General features: G+C 45.9%; 1 protein-coding gene across 1 annotated transcript in view; it reads right to left on the bottom strand.

Moving 5' to 3' along the window:
• Window positions 1-333: 333 nt before the first annotated feature.
• Glp2r (glucagon like peptide 2 receptor) overlaps window positions 334-20216 on the bottom strand; it is a 59282-nt gene continuing 39399 nt past the window's right edge. The window contains exons 11-13 of the mRNA XM_075942416.1: window positions 11636-11774; window positions 3150-3191; window positions 334-964 (exon numbers count right to left, since the gene is read on the bottom strand). Coding sequence (XP_075798531.1) covers window positions 635-964; window positions 3150-3191; window positions 11636-11774 — 511 coding nt within the window. The 3' untranslated portion in view covers window positions 334-634. The remainder of the gene's footprint in view (window positions 965-3149; window positions 3192-11635; window positions 11775-20216) is intronic.

The following is a 20216-nucleotide window of genomic DNA, read 5'->3' as shown; positions in this document are numbered from 1 at the left end:
AAGGGGGCAAGGCTTGACAGGTGAGGAAGGGAAGAGAAACAGGGGGGAGAGAGGCTTTGGGTTCAACACGGGGTCACACTGGGTCTGAGGAGCGCGGTATGTCCCCAGTGAGTGCATAATTAGCTACTCCATCCATCCTGCCCAGGGTTTGCCAAGGGCGAACCTTCCAGAATTTCCTCAGATGCTTGGCAAACGCTTCCAATTCTTAGCCATCATCTCAGACTTGTTCTCTCAGAGTGTTAGCCATGATCCCAGGCCTTGACACTTTTTTTGTGGGGTCCCAGTGTACCCTACACCCAGGAGGCAGCCATCCATGTAGCATGAGCGGGAAGGAGACACTAGCTGGACCCTATTTAATCAGTAATTTCTCTTCATGGCCCGCTCCATTCACTTGAGTTTAGGGCAAGGCCACAGAGACTAGTGGACATTCTGGGAAATACACCAGGCAGGTGAGCCTGCAGGGTGACCAGGATAGGAAGAGCTGTGGGCATTACACTCATTTATACAGAGCTTGATGACCCAGGAGAGACTTCACATCAGAATGGGCATAGTGGGCAGGAGGAAGATCCCCGGCTCAGCAACATCCGGGGCTCTCAGGAATCCCCAGCTGCAGAGCTGGAGTGATGGACCCTGCCTACATTTCACTCTCTTCCAGAATCTCCTCCATGGTATTGGCCAGGGTGAAGTCCCCCTCACTGCTCTCAGACAGGCTGCTTCCCCGGGGCCAAGCTCTACGACCCGGCATAGGCCTAGCCCCCAGCTCCCCCAGGGTCTCAGAGGCCAAGTGTGAGCTGCAGGTTGAGGACTGCAGCTTCCGAAGCGTCTCAGCACTATCTCCCTCTGACAGCTTCTTGGGACACTGCCCCAGGAACCGGAAGTTCTTCCCCAGGACACAGGCTCTGCAGCCACAGTGGCGGCGAGCTAGCAAGAAGCGGCCCCAGAACTTGCGCAGCTCGGCCTTCACCTGCCGGGTGAGACAAAGGTGTGGTGATTATCCTGGTGTCCCTGACCACATGTCCATTCGGCAAGTATTGGTTACACGGCTCCTGGGGGCTACCCCTGGGCTACCTTTAGCTTTCACAGGTGGAGCAGAACAAAGACAAGAAAGACACGCAGGCACAGATGCTATGAGGCAAAAGCCCTAGAGAATGTGGTAAAGGCTGGTAATGAGCCCTATAGAAGGCCATGGTCCGGCTCTAAGTTCCTGTGCTGAAAATCAAAATGGAGCCACCCACGCTAAGTTTCTATTCTGCCAAAATAAACTAAAAGAGTCACCGCCAAATTTGCCCCAACAGGTCAGTTTCATCTGGTATAGTAACAAAGGTCCCTCTGCTTTAACCCATCTACAAAACGGTTTACCTGGAGTAATCTCATGTTCATTGGGTACTTCACATAAATGCATCCATGCTGGATAGTTTTATATCAACTTGACCCAAGTTAAACTCATCTAGAACTTCAATTTAAGAAAATGACTCCATAAGATCAGGCTATAAGCCAGCTTGTAGGGCATTTTCTTAATTAATGATTGACGGGGAAGAGCCTAGAGACCATTATAGGTGGCTGCATCCCTGGACTGGCGGTCCTGGGTGCTGTAAGAAAGCAGGCCAAGCAACCTATGGGGAGCAAGTCAGTAAGCAGCACCCCTCCACGGCCTCTGCATCACCTTCTGCCTCCAGGTTCCTTCCCTGTTTGAGTTCCTGTCCTGATTTTCTGTGGAAGTATAAACCAAACAAACCCTTTCCTCCCCAGCTTGCTTTTTGATCATAGTGTTTCATCGTAGCAACAGAAACCCTAACCAGAACACTATCTTCCAAGAAAAAAAAATCACTTTGAAACAATCATTTTTGTTCTTAATTTCTGCTTCCCTTATTCCTTTTCTATCATTAAAACAACCCCCTTCTGCCCTGCTTACTGGAATGTCTAATTTCACAGAATGGAACACTGCCTGGCTCTGGACTCACAGAAAGCCAGTTTAAAATCTTCCACCATTGTTTTCCTTTCTGCCTTTTGATGGGACATGGGAAGTTCAAGGTAACAGTGTTCAGGTGGGGGCTTTGCATAGTGGCTTTTCAGCTGGACCCTGCCTGATGGACAAGGGGCTCCCAGGTGGAGACACGGAAACAGCAGCAGGCAAAGTAGAAGTGGGGTTTGCTGCTGAGACGGTTACATTCCACCGGAAGAGAGAGTGGAAAGGATGGAAGGAGGCTGGAAACGTCTGCGTCCTGGCCTCTGCTTCTCGCCCCTTTAAGCCTTTCCCCAGGTGTGATAGTTTGGATAAGACTCCTGCATAGAAGGCTTAGTCTCCAGTCCTTGGCCCTATTGGGAGATGGTAGAAACTTAAGATGTAAGGCCTAAGGGAAGGAAGGAAGGAAATTAAGTCTCTGGGAGAGGCTTAGAATGTGAGCTTTCTCTCAGCACACACTCTTTCTCCCCCTTTCTCCTTCCTCTTCCCTCCCTCCCTCTCTCCCTTTCCCTCCTTCCTTCCCTCCTTCATCCATGAGGTGAGCATCTCATTCCACTATGTGGTCCCATCACTATGAACGGTCTCACCACAGGCCTAAAGGTAAAGGGGCCAGGCAAACAACCATTGACTGAAACCTCTGAATCCATGAGCCAAATAAACCTTTCCTTCCTTGTAAGTTGATTGTCTTGAGTGTTTGTCACAGTAACAGACAGCTGCCTAGCACACAGGAAACAGAGCACAATAAACATAAAAAGAAGCATCACTCCCAGATGTTCAGTGTTTACCTTGTGCTGAGTATGCCCAGGGCGCCATGGAACAGGGCCAGCTGTTATTCATATTTAACAGATGAGAAAATTGAAGTCAAATGACTAAGCCGCAAATCTTCTGAGTGCTCAGTCAATGTTTAGGTGTGGATTTTTTAGACCCTGCAATCCAAGCTTGTCTCATCCATCACATGTTAACCCTTTCATGCCCCCAACAGACCGAGGGGCTGAGTTCTGAACTTTGCACACCACTCTGTGAGTCTAAGCTGTCTCCTATTCTCTCTAATGGATGCTCACAATGAAAATTTGTACCAACACATGCCAGGGACAGGTGTGCAATCACACAAACGGAAACCCCTAGGGATTATAGAATTACAGCCCCCACCTCACCGGAAGCTGGGATGGCAGTGTGGGAAACATACCTCTCCATTGGCAAAGCCATACTGCAAGGCCACCAGAAATCCCTGGAACAGAAGGAAAATGTGGTGTAAAGTCCTGCTTGGTAGAAGATGTGTCTGAGAGTCACCAGTGATGCTCAAAATCCCCTGGAAGGAGTATTCTACTAATGTGATGCTTATACAGACTGGCATCAGCCATGTTGATAAATGTCTCTTCTTACCCCAACATCCACTATGCACATAGGTCGCCTCCTGGGTGCTTGTGGGTGCCCTTAAGTCCGTGGTAATTGACCTCCTGAGACCCTGGGTCATTCACACAATGGTACAAATACAGGGATGGCCACAGCCCCATTTCTGCTTTCCATGGTGTTACTGACTAGCTCATTTTTTCTTCCTCCTCTCTTTCTTTGACGCGGGGTCTCACTACACAGTCCTGGCTGACCTTGAACTCACAGAGATCTGCCTGCATCTGCCTCCCAAGTGCTGCCAACTTGTATTCTTTCCCCTGCCTCATTCTCTAAGGTTATGGCATAGTTGTCAGTCATAAGATTCTCGTGTTTTAGGATGGCCATCACCATAATAATTGGCCCAAACAGACTCTGTGACATAATCGAGGTCAATTAGAGCTCTTTCCACTAGAAAGGAGAGGAGATTGAGTTCACTTCCCCATGTCAGACATAATAATAATTATTATGGACAGTGTAAGCTCAGAGATACTGTTGGTATCTTCCCATAACAGGGAGAGAGCGCCTTTGTGGACATGAATCCAGCAACAGAGACCAGTGACGGTGGGAGACAGATTGCTCGTGGATAGTTTGTGGACCCGCAACCAGTTATGCCTGGTCCTGAAATTTTCATTTCTGTGCCTTAATAAACACCCTTTGCTCTTGTCAAGCCATTTCCTTTGAAATGACAGATTATTTCCCTCTGGTCGTTTCTCATCTCACTTAGCACAAAATAAACTCCCCTAAGCATGGAAGGTGTGCAGTGAGCTGGGCTTCAGGCTTCTGTGTGGCTGACTTCATCTTATGCCCCATTTTCTCTCAGCCACTATAGGCCAGCAACTTTGACAACCCTGAGCCAGAATGTCCCCTGAAAGACTGCCAGACCCTCATCCAAAGGTTGTGGCACATGAAAACAAATCTGTACTGTTTCCGTCACCAAATATGCACAACAGGCACTTAACGTACGGACTTGAACTGCTGGAGCTTATGTGACCAGTGAGCTTATTCTGGTGGCTCTGGCCGTACTGTTATAATAATCTATATTGTTATAGATTATTCCTTCAAATTAATATTTTTTAAAGATTTTTAAGTTGTGTGTATGTGTGCGTACACATGTGTGCATGTGTGTGTGTGTATTTTAACATATATTTGGGTACCTGCAAAGGTCAGAAGAGAGTGTTGGATCCCTAGAGCTGGAGTTACAGGAGTTCTGAGCCATGTGCTGTGGGTGCTGGAACCCAAACTCAAGCCGTCTGCAAGGGCAGCCAGCACTCTTAGCCGTCTCCTCAGCTCTCATACTGTTAGCTTAAAAATCGGTCCACACCTTGGGAAGTTGTTGATTGCACAGTAAAACATGATCACAGTCATAGAAACAGTGATTCCCTCTTCACGTAATAATGGTTATGTATCAATTAATGTTGGAAGGGTCTTGAAGAATGTGTCCTAGGCAAAGGTGTTTGTGTTCAGAATCTCTGCTTCTGTTCAGATTCACTTAGCTTGAAGGCAGCGGATCTCAGGTCACTGTCCTGATTGGTGCTTGGCTCACCCAATTTTGCCAGAAAGGGTGAATCAGGCAGAAGTCACAACACTTTCAAGGAATTACCAAGCCTCTGATGTCATATACAATCTCTCTACGAAACCTAATTGCAACGGGGGGTCAGTGCCATTCAATATGGCTGGGGCCTAAACACGGGTGTGGATACCACTCAGGTATACCATGGCTCACTTATTCCTCGAGCCCCCTCACACGTTCTGCTTCCTGGGATGCCTTCTCCACAAATCTACCAAATTTGGCTTCCTAAAATTCAGATCTCAGCTCAAAATCACCACAAGGAGTTTTTCACGGGCTGTCCAATGTACTAAGGACTAGAGTTATTGCCCTTGGCTACTGCCAGCCCTTCTCTGTATCACGCACAGGGGGAGTGGCATCCACGTATAGAATTCACTGCTAGATCCCCAGCACCTGAAAATACCTGGCACATAATAGAAATGCATTACATAATTAATTAACTTATTAATTAATTAATGAGTTGGGCTTCTCTCACTTGGGATGAAGGGTTTTTATCTTGTACAGTGTCAAGCTACTTCTAAACTGTGTTGACATCTTACGTTCTATTTTTTTCATAGCTATTTATAATACATGTCTTGACTTTCCCTAACTGCTGTGGAGATCTGTGGAGTCTGTGCTGTGTGTCTGACATATGGGAACAGGTATGTATGGGGCCTGAGCATTGAGGGTTTAAAGGAAAAATCTCAAAATGCCAGACCCCACAAGGAAAGGGCACATCTCCAACTGAAGGGTCACAAGGATGAGCTGACTCTTTCTATATCTGATCTATTTATTCATTTAAGACATGGTCTCACACTGTAGCTCAGGCTGGTCCGAAACTCCTACCTAAGCATCCCCAATCCTGATACGACAGGTATGTGCCACTATGCCCAGACTTCCTATATCTTTTGACACTGATGAAATATGACCCTGGGAGGATGTTGTCTCTGATCTTCTTTCTATTCACCTCTATCAATACGTCCCTTACTGAGTAAGGCCAGGAGGCTCCCAGCTCAGATTCGGCCTGCACGTGTGGCATTTCCCTTTTCTTGTGCCCCTGGGGAGTCCGTAGCCATGCTTCTGAGTGGGGGCTTGGTAGCACAGTCCACCTTTCCACACATGCAATTGAAACAGCTTACTGTGGGGTCAAGGGGAAAGTAATAATTGCCTCTGAGAATGTGGAATAAGAAGAGCCGGCTTTTGGTGTGCCCAACTCAGCACAAAGGCTAAAATAGGATTCCCTTCTCTAGCTTAGGAACGCCCTGCAGTCTGGCTCCGGCTCCAGGTGTGAGCAATCAGGTCCCACGGAACACATGGTTCTCACGTCACATGTCCTCAACGTGTGGCAATTTCTTGACAGCAGGAGGCTGGTGAAGCGCTCTGTGCAGTAAAGGCTTGAGGAGTGGCGGGGCCTCCAAGGCAGCTAGGAGAGAAAGCTGCTGGGACAAACGCCTGCTCTGCCGGATTCCTTCTGTAAAGTCACTAAGATGGGCCATGTCAGATGTGCCTTTCCTTGTCTGCCCATCCCATCCTCATCTCTGCTTGGTGAGGTGGAGGGGAGCAGTATTGGGTGCACTGAACAGAGGGGAGCCTCTGTCTACAGCCAAACGCTTTCTGTCTCCATCCCGCTTTAGAACGCGAGCCACTGTGAATCCTCACTATGAATCCTCACGTTTTTCAGTAGCACGAGCAGGTGAGCAGAGCTTTTGCTGGTGGCTGGATCAGGAGCCACTGGCAGCTCCTTTCCAAAGAAGGTCCCAGCATTTTTCCTCATTATACAGGCTCAGGCTGTTCCTCACATCAAAACCTGAATCCCGTTTTCCCTCCTTTACAGTCTGAGAGGACCCTATGACTGTTTACCAGCATACTGTGGTAAGAGCATCCATCTACTTACATCCAAACCTCTGCCTTCGAAGTGTGGAGAGCCCCTCCTGCTCCCTCTTAGAACATTTGCTCTTGGTGTACTCCAAGAATCCAGCTGTTGTGTCATGAGATGCCCAAGACACACGGAGAAAAATGAAGCTACACTGATCAGTGGTCCTAGGGAGCTCCAGGCCCACAGGTCACATCAATGTGTAACCATGTGAACGAGCTACATGTTGATAGGATGTTCCAGCCTCATCAAGCCTTCAGAAGTTTGCAGGTCCAGCCAAAATTATGTGCATCCAAAAGATCATGTCTATGGAGGACAGCCCAGCCCACAGAATCACCAACAATAATACTGACAACTGCTTTAATCCAGAAGCAGCTCATTACACAAATGGCCGGAGCAGCCTCTGGGTCTAAGGAGTCTGGTAAGTGAAGTTTCCTCCTTCAAGATTTGGTTCCCTGATCTCCGCATAACTGCCAGAACTTTAATTTGCGATATCAGGAGATTTGGGGTTTACGTTAACCAATATGCCAAAAGGCCCCTAAATACTACCAACCAAACAGCTGAAGGATTTGTTTTGGCTTTGTTTTTCTCTTTTACAGAGGCGTACAGCCAAGCAACACAGGGAAGTTGAATTACAAACTCTTAGCTTTTGAAATCCCCCAAAAGATTGAAATAATTAATCATGCCTCAATGATGGGGAAAAAAGTTTGTTGCCAATGGGTCTGATATCTTGTTTATACTCTAACAAATAAAGCTTCCCTGGAGATCACAGTGCGGAGTTAGCAATTAGTTAACCATAGAGGCCAGGCAGGGGTGGCATACACCTTTAATTCTGGCACTTGGAAGGAGGAGGTAGGAAGATCAGGAGTTCAAGGCCACACTAGGATACGTGAGATTTAGCCAGGCTAAAAGAGAGACAGAGCTCACACCTTTGATCCCAGCACTTGGGAGGTAGAGATAGGAAGTGATACATCTGGGTGGAGAGGAATATAAGGCAGGAGGAGAGAGGAGGTCAGTCCTCATTGGTCTGACAGTCTGTAGAGGTAAGAACTCTCTAGTGGTTGACTGCTCTGCTTCTCTGATCTTTCAGCTTTCACCCTCGATATCTGACTCTGGGTTTTTATTATTAAGACCAAGTAGAGAGTCTCTAGCCAGATGCAGAGGAAGCAAGATGAGAATGGCCTACTGGGAAAAGGAAATGGGAGGCTGTGGATTCATTCTGGGCTAAGAAAGATCAGTTTGATGGAGGAAGACCCTGTGGAAAATCTCTGATAGAAGCCGATGGCCCAGATGATCTAACAATCCGAGTGCCTCTGTCATGGTTTCCTTTGAGTTCTATATCCAGAACAGTTCAAGACCAGAATACAGCTCTCAGCAACTGCACCAGTGCCTTCCTTCATGTTCTCATGCTCCCCACCATAAAGTTAATGGACTGAACCTCTGAAACTAACTATCCCTCAGGGAGGAGAAGCGTGAGCAGCAGTTTGATTGGCGGGCCAGGCTGCCAAGAGGAGAAGCTGGAGTGACAGCAGTGACCTCCAGAAATCATCTCACCACCAGAGAAAACAAGACACTCCATGACAAAACCAGATTTAATCAATACCTATCGACAAATCCAGCCCTACAGAAAGTACTAGAAGGAAAACTCCATTCCAAGGAAGTTAGCTACACTCACAAAAACAAAGGCAATAGATAAGCCCACACCCAGCAAGTCTCAAAGAAGGAAAACACACACACAACAACAACATCAAAACCAAAAATAACAGAAACTAGCAATCACTGATCATTAGTATCCCTTAATATCAATGGACTCGATGCACCTATAAAAAGACACGGGCTAACAGATTGGATATGAAAACAGAATCTATCCTTCTACTGCATACAAGAAACACACCTCAACTACAAAGACAGACATTACCTCAGTGTAAAGGGTTGGAAAAAGATTTTCCAATCAAATGGACCTAAGGAACAAGCTAGTGTAGCTATCCTAATGTCTAACAAAATAGACTTAAAACTAAAATTAAACAAAAGAAATGAAGAAGGTCATTTCGTATTCATCACAGGAAAAATCCATTGAGATGAAGTCTCAATTCTGAACATCTATGCCCCAAATACAAGGGCACTCTCATTTGTAAAAGAAACATTACTAAAATTTAAATCACATATCATACCACACACACTAATAATGAGAGACATCAACACCCCATTGTTACCACTGGGCAGGTCTGCCAGACAGAAACTTAACAGAGAAATAAGGGAACTAAGAGATGTTATTACTCAAATGGGCTTAACGGACATCTATGGAACATTTCACCTAATAGAATACAGCTTCTTCTCAGCACCTCATGGATCCTTCTCCAAAATCAACAGCATACTTGGTAACAAAGAAATATCAACAAATACAAAAAAAACTGAAATAATCCCCTGTGTCTTATCAGACCATGATGGCTTAAAGTTAAAATTCAACAACAATACTTATTGCAGAAAGCCCACAATCTCATGGAAACTGAGCAATGCTCAACTGAATTACCACTGGGTCAAGGAAAAAGTAAAGAAATTAAAGACTTCCTAAAATTCGATGATAATGACTGCATGACATACCCAAATGTATGGGACATGAAAGCAGTACTAAGAAGAAAGCTCACAGCAATAAATGCCTACACAAAGAATCCGGAAAAATGCCACACTAGAAAATTGACGGAACACCTGAAAACCCTAGGACAAAAAGACGAAAACTCACCCAGGAGGAGTAGATGGTGGGAAATTCTCAAACTGAGAGCTGAAATGAACAAAATAGAAACAAAGAAAACAATACAAAGAATCAATGAGACAAAGAGTTGGTTCTTCAAGAAAATCAACAAAATAGACAAACCATTATCTAAACTAACCAAAAGGCAGAGAGAGAATGTTCAAATTAACAAAATCAGAAATGAAAAAGGGGACACAACAACAGATATGGAGGAAATCCAGAATATCAGATCATACTTCAAAAACCTGTACTCCACAAAATTGGAAAACTTAAAGGAAATGGACAATTTTCTGGATAAGTGTCATATATCAAAACTAAATCAAGACCAGATAAGCAAATTAAATAGACTCCCCGATTGTTGGTTGGAATGTAAACTTGTACAGCTGCTTTGAATTTCAAAATTTAGTAATTAGTAATCAATCTACCTCAAGACCCAGCAATACCACTTTTGGGTATATACCCAAAGGATGCTCAATCATACCACAAGGGCATTTGCTCAACTGTGTTCATAGCAGCTTTATTCTCAATAGTCAGAACCTGGAAATAACCTAGATGCCCCTCAACCGAAGAATGGATAAAGAAAATGTGGTCCATTTACAAAATGGAGTGCTACTCAGTGGTAAAACATAATGATATCTTGAAATTTGCAGGCAAATGGACAGAACTAGAAAAAACCAAACCAAGTGAGGTAACCCAGATCCAGACAGACAAATATAATATGTACTCAGTCACAAAACAAAAGACATAAAACAAAAAATAACCAGCCTAAAGTCCACAACCCCAGAGAACCTAGACAACAAAGAAGACATACATGGATCCACCTAGGAAGGAGAAAAGGACGAGATCTCCCAAGTAAATTGAGAGCATGCGGAGCAGGGGAAGGGTGGGAAGGAAGTCCAGTTCCGTGCCTCCCCTTCACTGTAGGCCAGGGTGGCAGCTTACTTTACACTACAGGTTTTTGTTGTTGTTGTTCTCCCTTTGTGTGTGGGGATAATGATATAATTACATCATTTCTCCCTTCCTTTTCCCCTCTCCAAATCCTCCTATATACCTCTCCTCACTCTCTTTCAAATTCACAACCTCTTTTTTCATTTGGCTATGCCTATACTGTTCCCCAAGGTCTGTTGTCTTAGTGGCCTTTGCTCCTGAGCCTTGCATCTCCGCACCCATGCCCCTCTTCAATCTCACCCTCCTTCATTCTAGGCCAGGCCAGTGGCTTGCTTTAAACCACAGAATGCAGTGGAATCATCAAGATGTCAGCTCCAAGCTTACGCACTTAAAATGCCCAATGGTCCCCGTTCCTGATGTTCTTAGGAGACTTGAGCTGCCACATAAAAAGCCAGTCACCTGTGGAGGAACCACAAGGAGCAAGCACGAGGAAAGCACAAGACCCTCAGACCAAATGGAAGGAAGGAACATAAGTTGATAGTAAAAAATGAGGTCCCAGAAATTCAACCTAAATGGAGCCAGCCCCAGCTCAGGCTGTTTGTAGATGGGAAAAGAAGCCAGGGGGAGCCCAGCAGGCTTCACCAGGCCAGAGCTTAGCCATCCCATCCCATGTCCTATCTGGACGCCTGACTTCCAGTCATGAGAAAGAATAAAATTGAGAGCCACGCTAAGCTGTCAGTTCATAGGTAGTTGGTGGTTAACCATTACATCTGGGTAACCAGAGCTGAACTGTTTCTAGTTTTGGTGCACACACATCTGTCCGAATTAAAAGACTCCTGATCTGGACTCTTTACTCCCTGCCCCAGCGGTATGGTGTGCTGTGTGCATACATATCACAGGATGCCTGGAAAAGGTTCGATTTGTACAGTGTTCCTCAGATAACACAGCAATAAATAGACCCTTAATAAGCGGCTTCATGTTGACACAGTTAATACAATCATGAGTCACAGTCCAGGAACAAGGCTGATTATCCCTTTGGAGTCACTGAATCGTGCTGGCAGGACCCAGGCAGCACTTCCCCATCAGTCCACCCTTCTAACATCTCAGCTCCTCACCAGTAAAGCCTGCTGGCGCTAGGGAACTGCGCTGGTCCACAGCTGTCCTCAATGCTGTTTGGACCCTGCGGACTTTTCTTCTCCGAGCCAAGGCATCTGTCAGGTTACTTACATGGAAAGAGCTTAGTGTCAGCTGGATGAAGAGTCGAATCAGTTTTGAAAATCCTTCAAGTTGGTCATCGGTGATGAAAGAGAAGAGGACCTCATGAACCCCCAATAAAGGAATGAGGAGCAGCGTGGACTTTGCCAATCTGCAAATGACACCAAAGAAGCTGTTGTAAGGGTCTCGCTGGGACTAGGCGACATTTACCGCCCTGCTGTGCACATCTGTAGTGTAAATCTCTCACTCCTTAACAGCTGGTTTGACCTTTGTGACCTTCCTCACTCTTGTAGCCCTGCACAGAGCAGATATTAATAAAGGAATCATCCCCCACAGGATCTCATGGCTACAGATACTGATGTGTCTGTTGGATAATCCACTTTCGTGCTAGAAGCTGCCACCATTAGATACCACCCACGTTTTCCTAGTAGGTGACTTCCAAAGTCAACCTCAGATGGAAAAGAAAATAAGCTGCCCGGGGCCACATAGACACCAAGGGGCTGTTCTTGTCCCTGCACACCAGGATTCATATTCCAAATGGGGCTTTACCATTGCCCTTAGCTGCCCCTCAATCCTGTAAGAGTGAGCGCTGCAGGAAGTGGAAAACTGATCTTCCTCATAAAGTACGCAGTGTGGAGGCCGGCGGCTGTTTACAGACTACACACAAAAAAAGACAAACATTCCTTTGTACAACCCAAGAGCAAAGTGCACAGCTGGAGCCCCAGTGCTCCAAACTGGTGAATCCCAAGCACTGCTGGCTTTTAAAATTCCTTCCAAAACCTTTAAGATATATACAGCGGGTCCTCCACATGTGTAGGTTCTGCTCTGGAGGATCCAACCAACTGTAGATTGATTGGCACCATCTCTTCAACTGTGTCTCTATGGAGCATGCACAGATCTGTTTCCTTATTATTTATCTCTAGACATTGCAACTATTTACACAGCATTCACACTGTTTTGTGTACGTGACATAATCCAGAGATGGTTTAAAGCATCTGGGAGGAGTAAAAAGATAGACGAGCGGTTGACAATGTTTCCTCTTCTTCCGTGGGACCCCAGCTCTATTGCCTGCATCCACATCAGGTAGCTCACAACCACCTGAAACTCCAGCTCCAAGGAAGCTAATGCCTTCCTCTGGCTTCCATGGGCACCTGCACACACCTGACATGCACCCACATAGATGTAGATGTATATACATCATACCTAAACAAAAATAAATTTTACAAAAAGTGTACGGAAGATGTACAAACACTTAAAGGATATCAGTGCCTCAGGTGGGTTATGGAATAGATCTCCATGTCCATCAAAGAACATCTTTCTGGGTCCCAGTGTGGACACTGTGAGGCCAAACTTCTGAAGACTGTTCCCTGAGAGTATGATGTCTTATAGAACTCCACAGGGGACTCTGAGAAGTAGAGGAGCCTCGGAACAACCTTGCTTCACCACTGATCTGTTTCGTGATTTGAAGCTAACCGAATTAGCAAAGGTGACTCATTAGCAAAGGAGAAAAACGAAACTGGTGTCTAATCTGCACTGGAAAAAACAGAGCTTAATTGCAATGTGGTTTTCACCCAAGTGCTTAAAGAGTCAGAGCAGGATAGGAGGAAGCCCACCCTCAACACACACACACACACATACACACACACACACACACACACACACAGACACACACACACACTATGGTCAGCAGTCCATATGCCATTTTTCCAAAAGATTGAACTCTATTCTGCGTCTATGAGACTATGAGATGTATTCAAATGCGTGGGTACCCATGCAGCAAAACCCTTTTCTTTAGAGCCGTCACACAGGAGGGACTCCATCTGCTCCTGTGGGTCGGATGTCCCCAGAGCCTTGACAGTCAGGGGAACCAACAACTGGGGAGGTGAATGACAGACCCTGGGTTTCTGCTTTTCCCAAAGGGAGCTCAGATCTACTTCTGCCCCCACACCCACCCACATGGGAGTCACTTAGGAAAGAATATTTCCAGGGAGAATTTTTTTTCTTTTCCTTTTTTTGGTTGCTGAGGATTGAGACCAGGGCTTCACGTGTGCTGAGCACATGACTCTGTCACCGAGCTACATGCCCTGGGCCTCAGGGTTATTTTGTTGATTTGAACGTCCTGGAAAGTTTTTAGACCCCTTCGGCTCAAAGATTGCCAAACAAAGAGCAAAGATTGAGAGCTGACCTGAATACTCCTTGGCTTAGGTCATAGAGTTATTTTTACTATAGGAGCCATCTTTAGTAAAGAGATGTAAGCAAGGATGCTCAAATTTTAGTCTTTTAAAAACTGGAGCAATCTGCTGACACAGGCCCCAAACTCCTGCTTGGCAATTGACTACAGCTGGTGATTTTCCCTGTCGACTCTAAAGTTTAGAGGGAACCTGCAGTCCCACCCACCCCCACCCTCCTGCCTCCTCCAGGTCTGCACTCTTCACGTCACTTGCTCTGCACTGGCAAGAGTCTGAACTTGTGACTCTTTACTCTTTGTTTTCTGGATTAATAACACACATTAACATACTTACGCACAGACCCATGTCTCATCAGCAATTGCTGCTTGGGCCATATTGTGGCAATTCTGAGATTTTGCACATGAGTATAGGTGCCTATGGATTCGGGAAGCATCTGATCGTCCACTTACAGGTAGATGCAAGCCATACGACATTGGTTCTAGTAACCAAACTCAGGTCCTCTGCGAGTGTAATATGTGTTCTTAAACACTGAGCCATCTCTCTGGCCCAGTTATGGATTTTTAAAATGCATTTTAACTCTGGAATGACTTTACTTCTACAGAATGGCATCAAAGAGAACACAGAGGGCTTCCACATCCCCTTCCCTCCATTTCCCTAGTGTTCACAGATGGTGCGGCCATAGTCTATCCATCAACACCAGGAAGCCAGCCTTCGGAACCAGACTAGGGATAAATTCTAGACGTTGTTAGGTTTTACCTGTTTTCCATTTCCATTCTGTCCACAGCCAGGATCCAGGCAAACATCACTTAACTAATGGCATATTGGACCACTTTTGTCACTGCCAGTCCCCTGGATAGACACTGCTCATGCCTTTCTAACGTCTCCTTAGACAAAAGGACAATTTGTGTCCCAGCCTAGACGAAAGCCATAAATAGTCACAGACATTTACTCTTGCGGACTGTGTGTATGCTTCTTTTTCATCTGCAGCCACTTGTTTATTTAAATGGTACAGTTTGTTGCAGTCATGTAAGTGTTCAACAAATATGTATTAGCTCATCTTCTCTGGGTACATGAGTGGGTACAGAGGGAGTGGGGAGCTCAGACTAAAGGCAGTAGGACACAGGGACAGCACACGGGGCAGGGTTCAAATAGCCATGTCACCAACCACTCGGTGAAGCCTTGGGCAAATTCCTCAACCTCTTGTCCATTAGTCTCCTCATTTGTAGAAAGACAATTACACAAATAGTATAATAATATAATAGTATAGTATACTATATAATGTATAATATAATAGTATAATAACAATAGTATTGACTGGGTAGGGTCCTCATAAGGATTAGATAGATAATGCTGTGTGTTTGTGTATGTGTGTGTGTGTGTGTGTGTGTATGTCTGTCTGTCTGTGTCTGGTTTTTCCTCAATTGCTTTTTACCTTCTTTGTTGAGATATTTTCTCTCACTGAGTCTGGAACTCACCAATTCAGCTGGATAGGCTGGCCAGTGACCTCTGGAGATTTTATTGTCTCGCCAGGCAGTGGTGGCACACGCCTTTAATCCCAGCACTCGGGAGGAAGGGACAGGCAGATCTCTGTGAGTTCAAGGCCAGCCTGGTCTACAGAGCTAGTGCCAGGACAGGTTCCAAAGCTACAGAGAAACCTTGTCTTGAAAAACCAAAAAAGATTTTATTATCTCTACCTCCCCGGATTTGCACACAGGGGCTGGGAATTCACACCTAGGTTCTCACGCTTGTGCAGTAAGCACTTTCCTGATTAAACAATCCCCAGACCCCCTTTTTACTTAAAATTTTGATAAAGGGTCTCACGAAGTCATCCAGGCTAGACTGGAACTCACTCTACAGCTCATGCTAACCTTGAACTTGCAGTCCTTCTACCTCAGCCTCCCCAGGAGCTAGGATGACAGGCCTGTGCCACCATGCTCAGCTGCCATCATTAAGAAAGAAAGAAAGAAAGAAAGAAAGAAAGAAAGAAAGAAAGAAAGAAAGAAAGAAAGAAAGAAAGATCTGGTTTAGTCTGCATTTCATTGCTCTGACACTCTGACAGCCATTTGTGAGAGAGAAGGAGAAACTTGTTTCGGGGTCACACTTTCAGAGGCTTACGCCATGCTCACTTGACCACTTGTGGGGGGACTGTGTGGAGACATCACAACATGGGGGGAAGGACATGACCCACAAAGTTGCATACTGTGACCAGCAGGCAAAGAGAAAGCGAAAGAGACCAGCCTCCAATTATCCCTTCCAGAGAGCAATTTCCTTCTACTAGGCTTCACCTCCTAAACATTCTACACCCTGTCCCCAATAGTGCCACAAACTGGAGGCCAAATCTTCAACCCACGCACTCTTAAGTTACGCTGAAGACCCTGGCAGGGCAGGTGTTATAGCTCCAACGATTCTTGTAAATTTAGCTTCTGTTCATGATGTCACTAGTCTGTTGCTGATGGGGCTCAGAGTGGGAAAAGCTGAAGGGATTGGAAACACTGCCGAAATGAAAGATCATTGTGTCTTTGCTTCATTCTCCTGTAGCAGTGCGTGTAACCTAGGAAGGATTTTCTGAGCTCTTCCTGAAGCATGCCCTGAGACCCTCCTTGGACAGGTGCCTGCCCCATTTCCACAGGAAAGGAGTAGCCATATTAGTGAAGATGTCAGGCCACAGAGAAACATGTGAACTCACGGGTCTTGCTACACACCCCAGTCTATTACTACCAGCCCACGCCCCATTTGTCCAGTAATATCTCTCCAGGACTGTCTGTACCTTACCAAACCTAGCATTAAAATAACAAGTTTGACATCTAGGTTGTTTCCAGGTTCTGGCTATTACAAATAATGCTGCTATGAACATAGTTGAACAAATGCCCTTGTCAGATGATCGGGCATCTCTTGGGTATATTCCCAAGAGTGGTATTGCTGGGTCCAGGGGTAGGTTGATCCCGAATTTCCTGAGAAACCGCCACACTGCTTTCCAAAGTGGTTGCACAAGTTTGCATTCCCACCAGCAATGGATGAGGGAACCCCTTCCTCCACAACCTCTCCAGCAGAGGCTATCATTGGTGTTTTTGATTTTAGCCAATCTGACAGGTATAAGATGATATCTCAAAGTTGTTTTGATTTGCATTTCCCTGATTGCTAAGGAGGTTGAGCATGACCTTAAGTGTCTTTTGGCCATTTGAACTTCTTCTGTTGAGAATTCTCTGTTCAGATCAGTGCCCCATTTTTTAATTGGGTTAATTAGCATTTTAAAGTCTAGTTTCTTGAGTTCTTTATATATTTTGGAGATCAGACCTTTGTCTGTTGCGGGGTTGGTGAAGATCTTCTCCCAGTCAGTGGATTGCCTTTTTGTCCTAGTGACAGTGTCCTTTGCTTTACAATGGAAGAATGGATGAAGAAAGCGTGGAATATATACACATTAGAGTACTAATCAGCGGTAAAAAACAATGACTTCTCAAATTTTGCATGCAAATGGATGGAAATAGAAAATACTATCCTGAGTGAGGTAACCCAGACCCAAAAAGATGAACATGGGATGTACTCACTCGTAATTGGTTTCTAGCCTTAAATAAAGGTCAGTGAGTCTATAATTGGATATCCTAAAGAAGCTAAATAAGAAGGTGAACCCAAAGAAAAACATATAGCTATCCTCCTGGGTAGGGGAAGTAGACAAGATTGCCAGGCAAAAATCGGGATCTTAAGGGTGGGGGGAGAGGGGTAAGGGGAGATGCGGAGAGAAAAGTGAGAAGGGTAGGATGGGGAGAACTTGGGGCAACGGGATGATTGGGATAAAGGAAGGTTGGATAGGGGAGCAGGGAAACACATATCTTAATTAAGGGAGCCATCTTAGGGTAGGGAAGAGACTTGGACCTAGAGGGGCTTCCAGGTGCCCAAGGCGAGGTCCCCAGTTAATTCCTGGGGCAGCTGAAGATAGGGAACCTGAAATGATCCTATCCTATAGCCATACTGATGAATATTTTGCATATCACCATAGAACCTTCATCTGGCGATGGATGGAGATAGAGACAGAGACCCACACTGGAGTACTGGACTGAGCTCCCAAAGTCCCAATGAGGAACAGAAGGAGGGAGAAGACGAGCAAGGAAGTCAGGACCAAGAGGGGTGCACCCACCCACGGAGACAGTGGGGCTGATCTATTGGGAGCTCACCAAGGCCAGCTGGACTGTGACTGAAAAAGCAGGGGATAAAACCGGACTCTCTGAATATGGCGGACAATGAGGGCTGCTGAGAAGCCAAGGACAATGGCACTGGGTTTTGATCCTACTTCATGTTCTGGCTGTGTGGGAGCCTAGCCAGTTTGGATGTTCACCTTCCTAGACCAGGATGGAGGGGGGAGGACTTTGGACTTTCCACAGGGCAAGGAACCCTGACTGCTCTTCAGACTTGAGAGGGAGGGGGAGAGGAGTGGGGGAGAGGGAGAGGAGTGGGGGGCAGGAGTGGGAGGCTGGGAGGAGGCGGAAATTGTTTTTTCTCAATAAAACAAAAAGAAAGTTAAAAAAAATAACAAGTTTGATCACTTCTTTGTGCCTTCATGGCCTTGCGAAAGCTCCCATGATGCACAAAACTTCTAAATCTGTATGCCTCTGTTTCCTGTTAATTATCTAATCCATACAATTTTTCAATCTAAGCCGAGGTCTCTATGAGTCTGCGTTAAACCTTCCCTCTCTCATGCTGACCATCAAACCCTCCTTTCAGAAAAGAGAATGGGGTGAGCTATGCGAAGAAATGATTTTCCCCTATAAATTTATTGTGAGCTCGGGCTGCACACATTACACAGAGAGCAAAAGCGTTAATAATGGAAAAGAAAGCTGTCTCCCTACTGGAGACCACAGAGAATGGTGATGGGGGAAGGGGCTGTGAGCCTGTGAGGATCTGCACACCCTTCACCCTTGCTGCAGTTTACCCTCAAGTCAGATAGTAGAGCCAAATATTGTTTCCTTTACCTGAGGGTGGAGGCCCATGGGGAAAGCTAAGAAGACAGAGGGATCTCTGGCTTCTAGAAATTCACCTTTTGGGTGAGATCTACGTGTGTTTAATTTAAACCTTGCTAATACAGACTCCTGGAAAGGGGGCGATGCTCGGGCACTACATTCTAAGGTTCTCAAAATCTCAGAAGGCTGAAGACAGCCTCAAATCTACTAGACTTTAGGAACATACACTGGCACCATGGCCCTCTCTCTGGGGGCTTTCATAGAAAAATTAACATTTAGGGGGCATGGAAGAGGGCAGTGTAAGAGGACGGGCACAGCGATACCCGCTGATGTGACAGCTACCATGGCTTACCAAGAGCAGAATGGGCACAGAAGCTCACAAATCCTACAGGGCTCTCCAGCTCAGAGGACATAGTGAGAGAGCATGTCTGTGTCTTCAGAGACAGGTCCCACAGTCGGCAAACGAGTAGGATCATGCCAACCAACCGGGTTATGCTCTCCATTGGAAAGTGGTGAGTCAGCAGAAAAGACATGGCCAACCAAAATGGCAGAGAAAAGCACCGAAGGAGGACATTTTCAGATCTTATCCCATTGGCTCTGTGGAAGATAACTGGAGAAATGAACCCCCTCCCAAAGAGTAGCTGAGAGTAGGGGCTGGGAGGGGATTCTTGGGTACCTATTGATACCTCTGCTGTGCCCTGATACTGTGCTCACCAAACACTACTATGGCAACCTCTGGATTTGTGGGTCTTTTTCAAGACCAGAAAACCTTATGAAGCACTTGAGGACTTGTAGAGAAACACCATCCCCTCATCACCACCTTTCACAGACTTCAAAAATACACAACAGTCTCATAGCTAACTCCCCAAGGAGAGACCTCTCCCCCAGGGCCTCTACCTTTGGGCAGACCCACACCAAGGTTCTTCTCAAGCATTTTTCTTGAACAAAGGTGGGAAGAAGAAAAGGCAGATTCCAGACAGATTGCACATGTCAGCCAAAGTTATTCTATCTCCCTCAAAAGCATTCATCTTTGATCATTGCCCAGCCATGTGGTTTCCCCCGGTGATTTAATTTACCCTTCCCCAGATCAGTGCCACTCAGCAAGCTGCATAGAAACACATTCACCATGGTCCTGGAAGGAAGCTCCATGTGCTAGTCACTAGAGCATCGGATCAGTGGTCCTCTGCCCTGGCTGTCTATCAGAATCTCCTGGGGAATTCTCTAAGAAGTCCACATAGTAAGACTATCCCATATGTTCTGAGCAAACCACCCAAGGGTGGGGCCCACAAGGCTGTGTTTAGAGCCAGCTCTCAGCAGATGCTCATAGCAGCTAAACTGGGCAGCTGTTAGGAATCACTGAGGGTCTAGAGCATGGGGATATATCCCAGGAAACTTGGTGGACTTTGCCATGGGTGCAAAGCCATAGGTGTCAGTCTCATGGGACCATGGGAT

This window comes from Microtus pennsylvanicus, chromosome 11 (assembly GCF_037038515.1).
Source record: "Microtus pennsylvanicus isolate mMicPen1 chromosome 11, mMicPen1.hap1, whole genome shotgun sequence".
In the NCBI taxonomy this organism is placed as follows: domain Eukaryota; kingdom Metazoa; phylum Chordata; class Mammalia; order Rodentia; family Cricetidae; genus Microtus; species Microtus pennsylvanicus.
The sequence above is the reverse complement of the archived record's forward strand: the minus strand, read 5'-3'. Positions and strand labels throughout refer to the sequence as shown.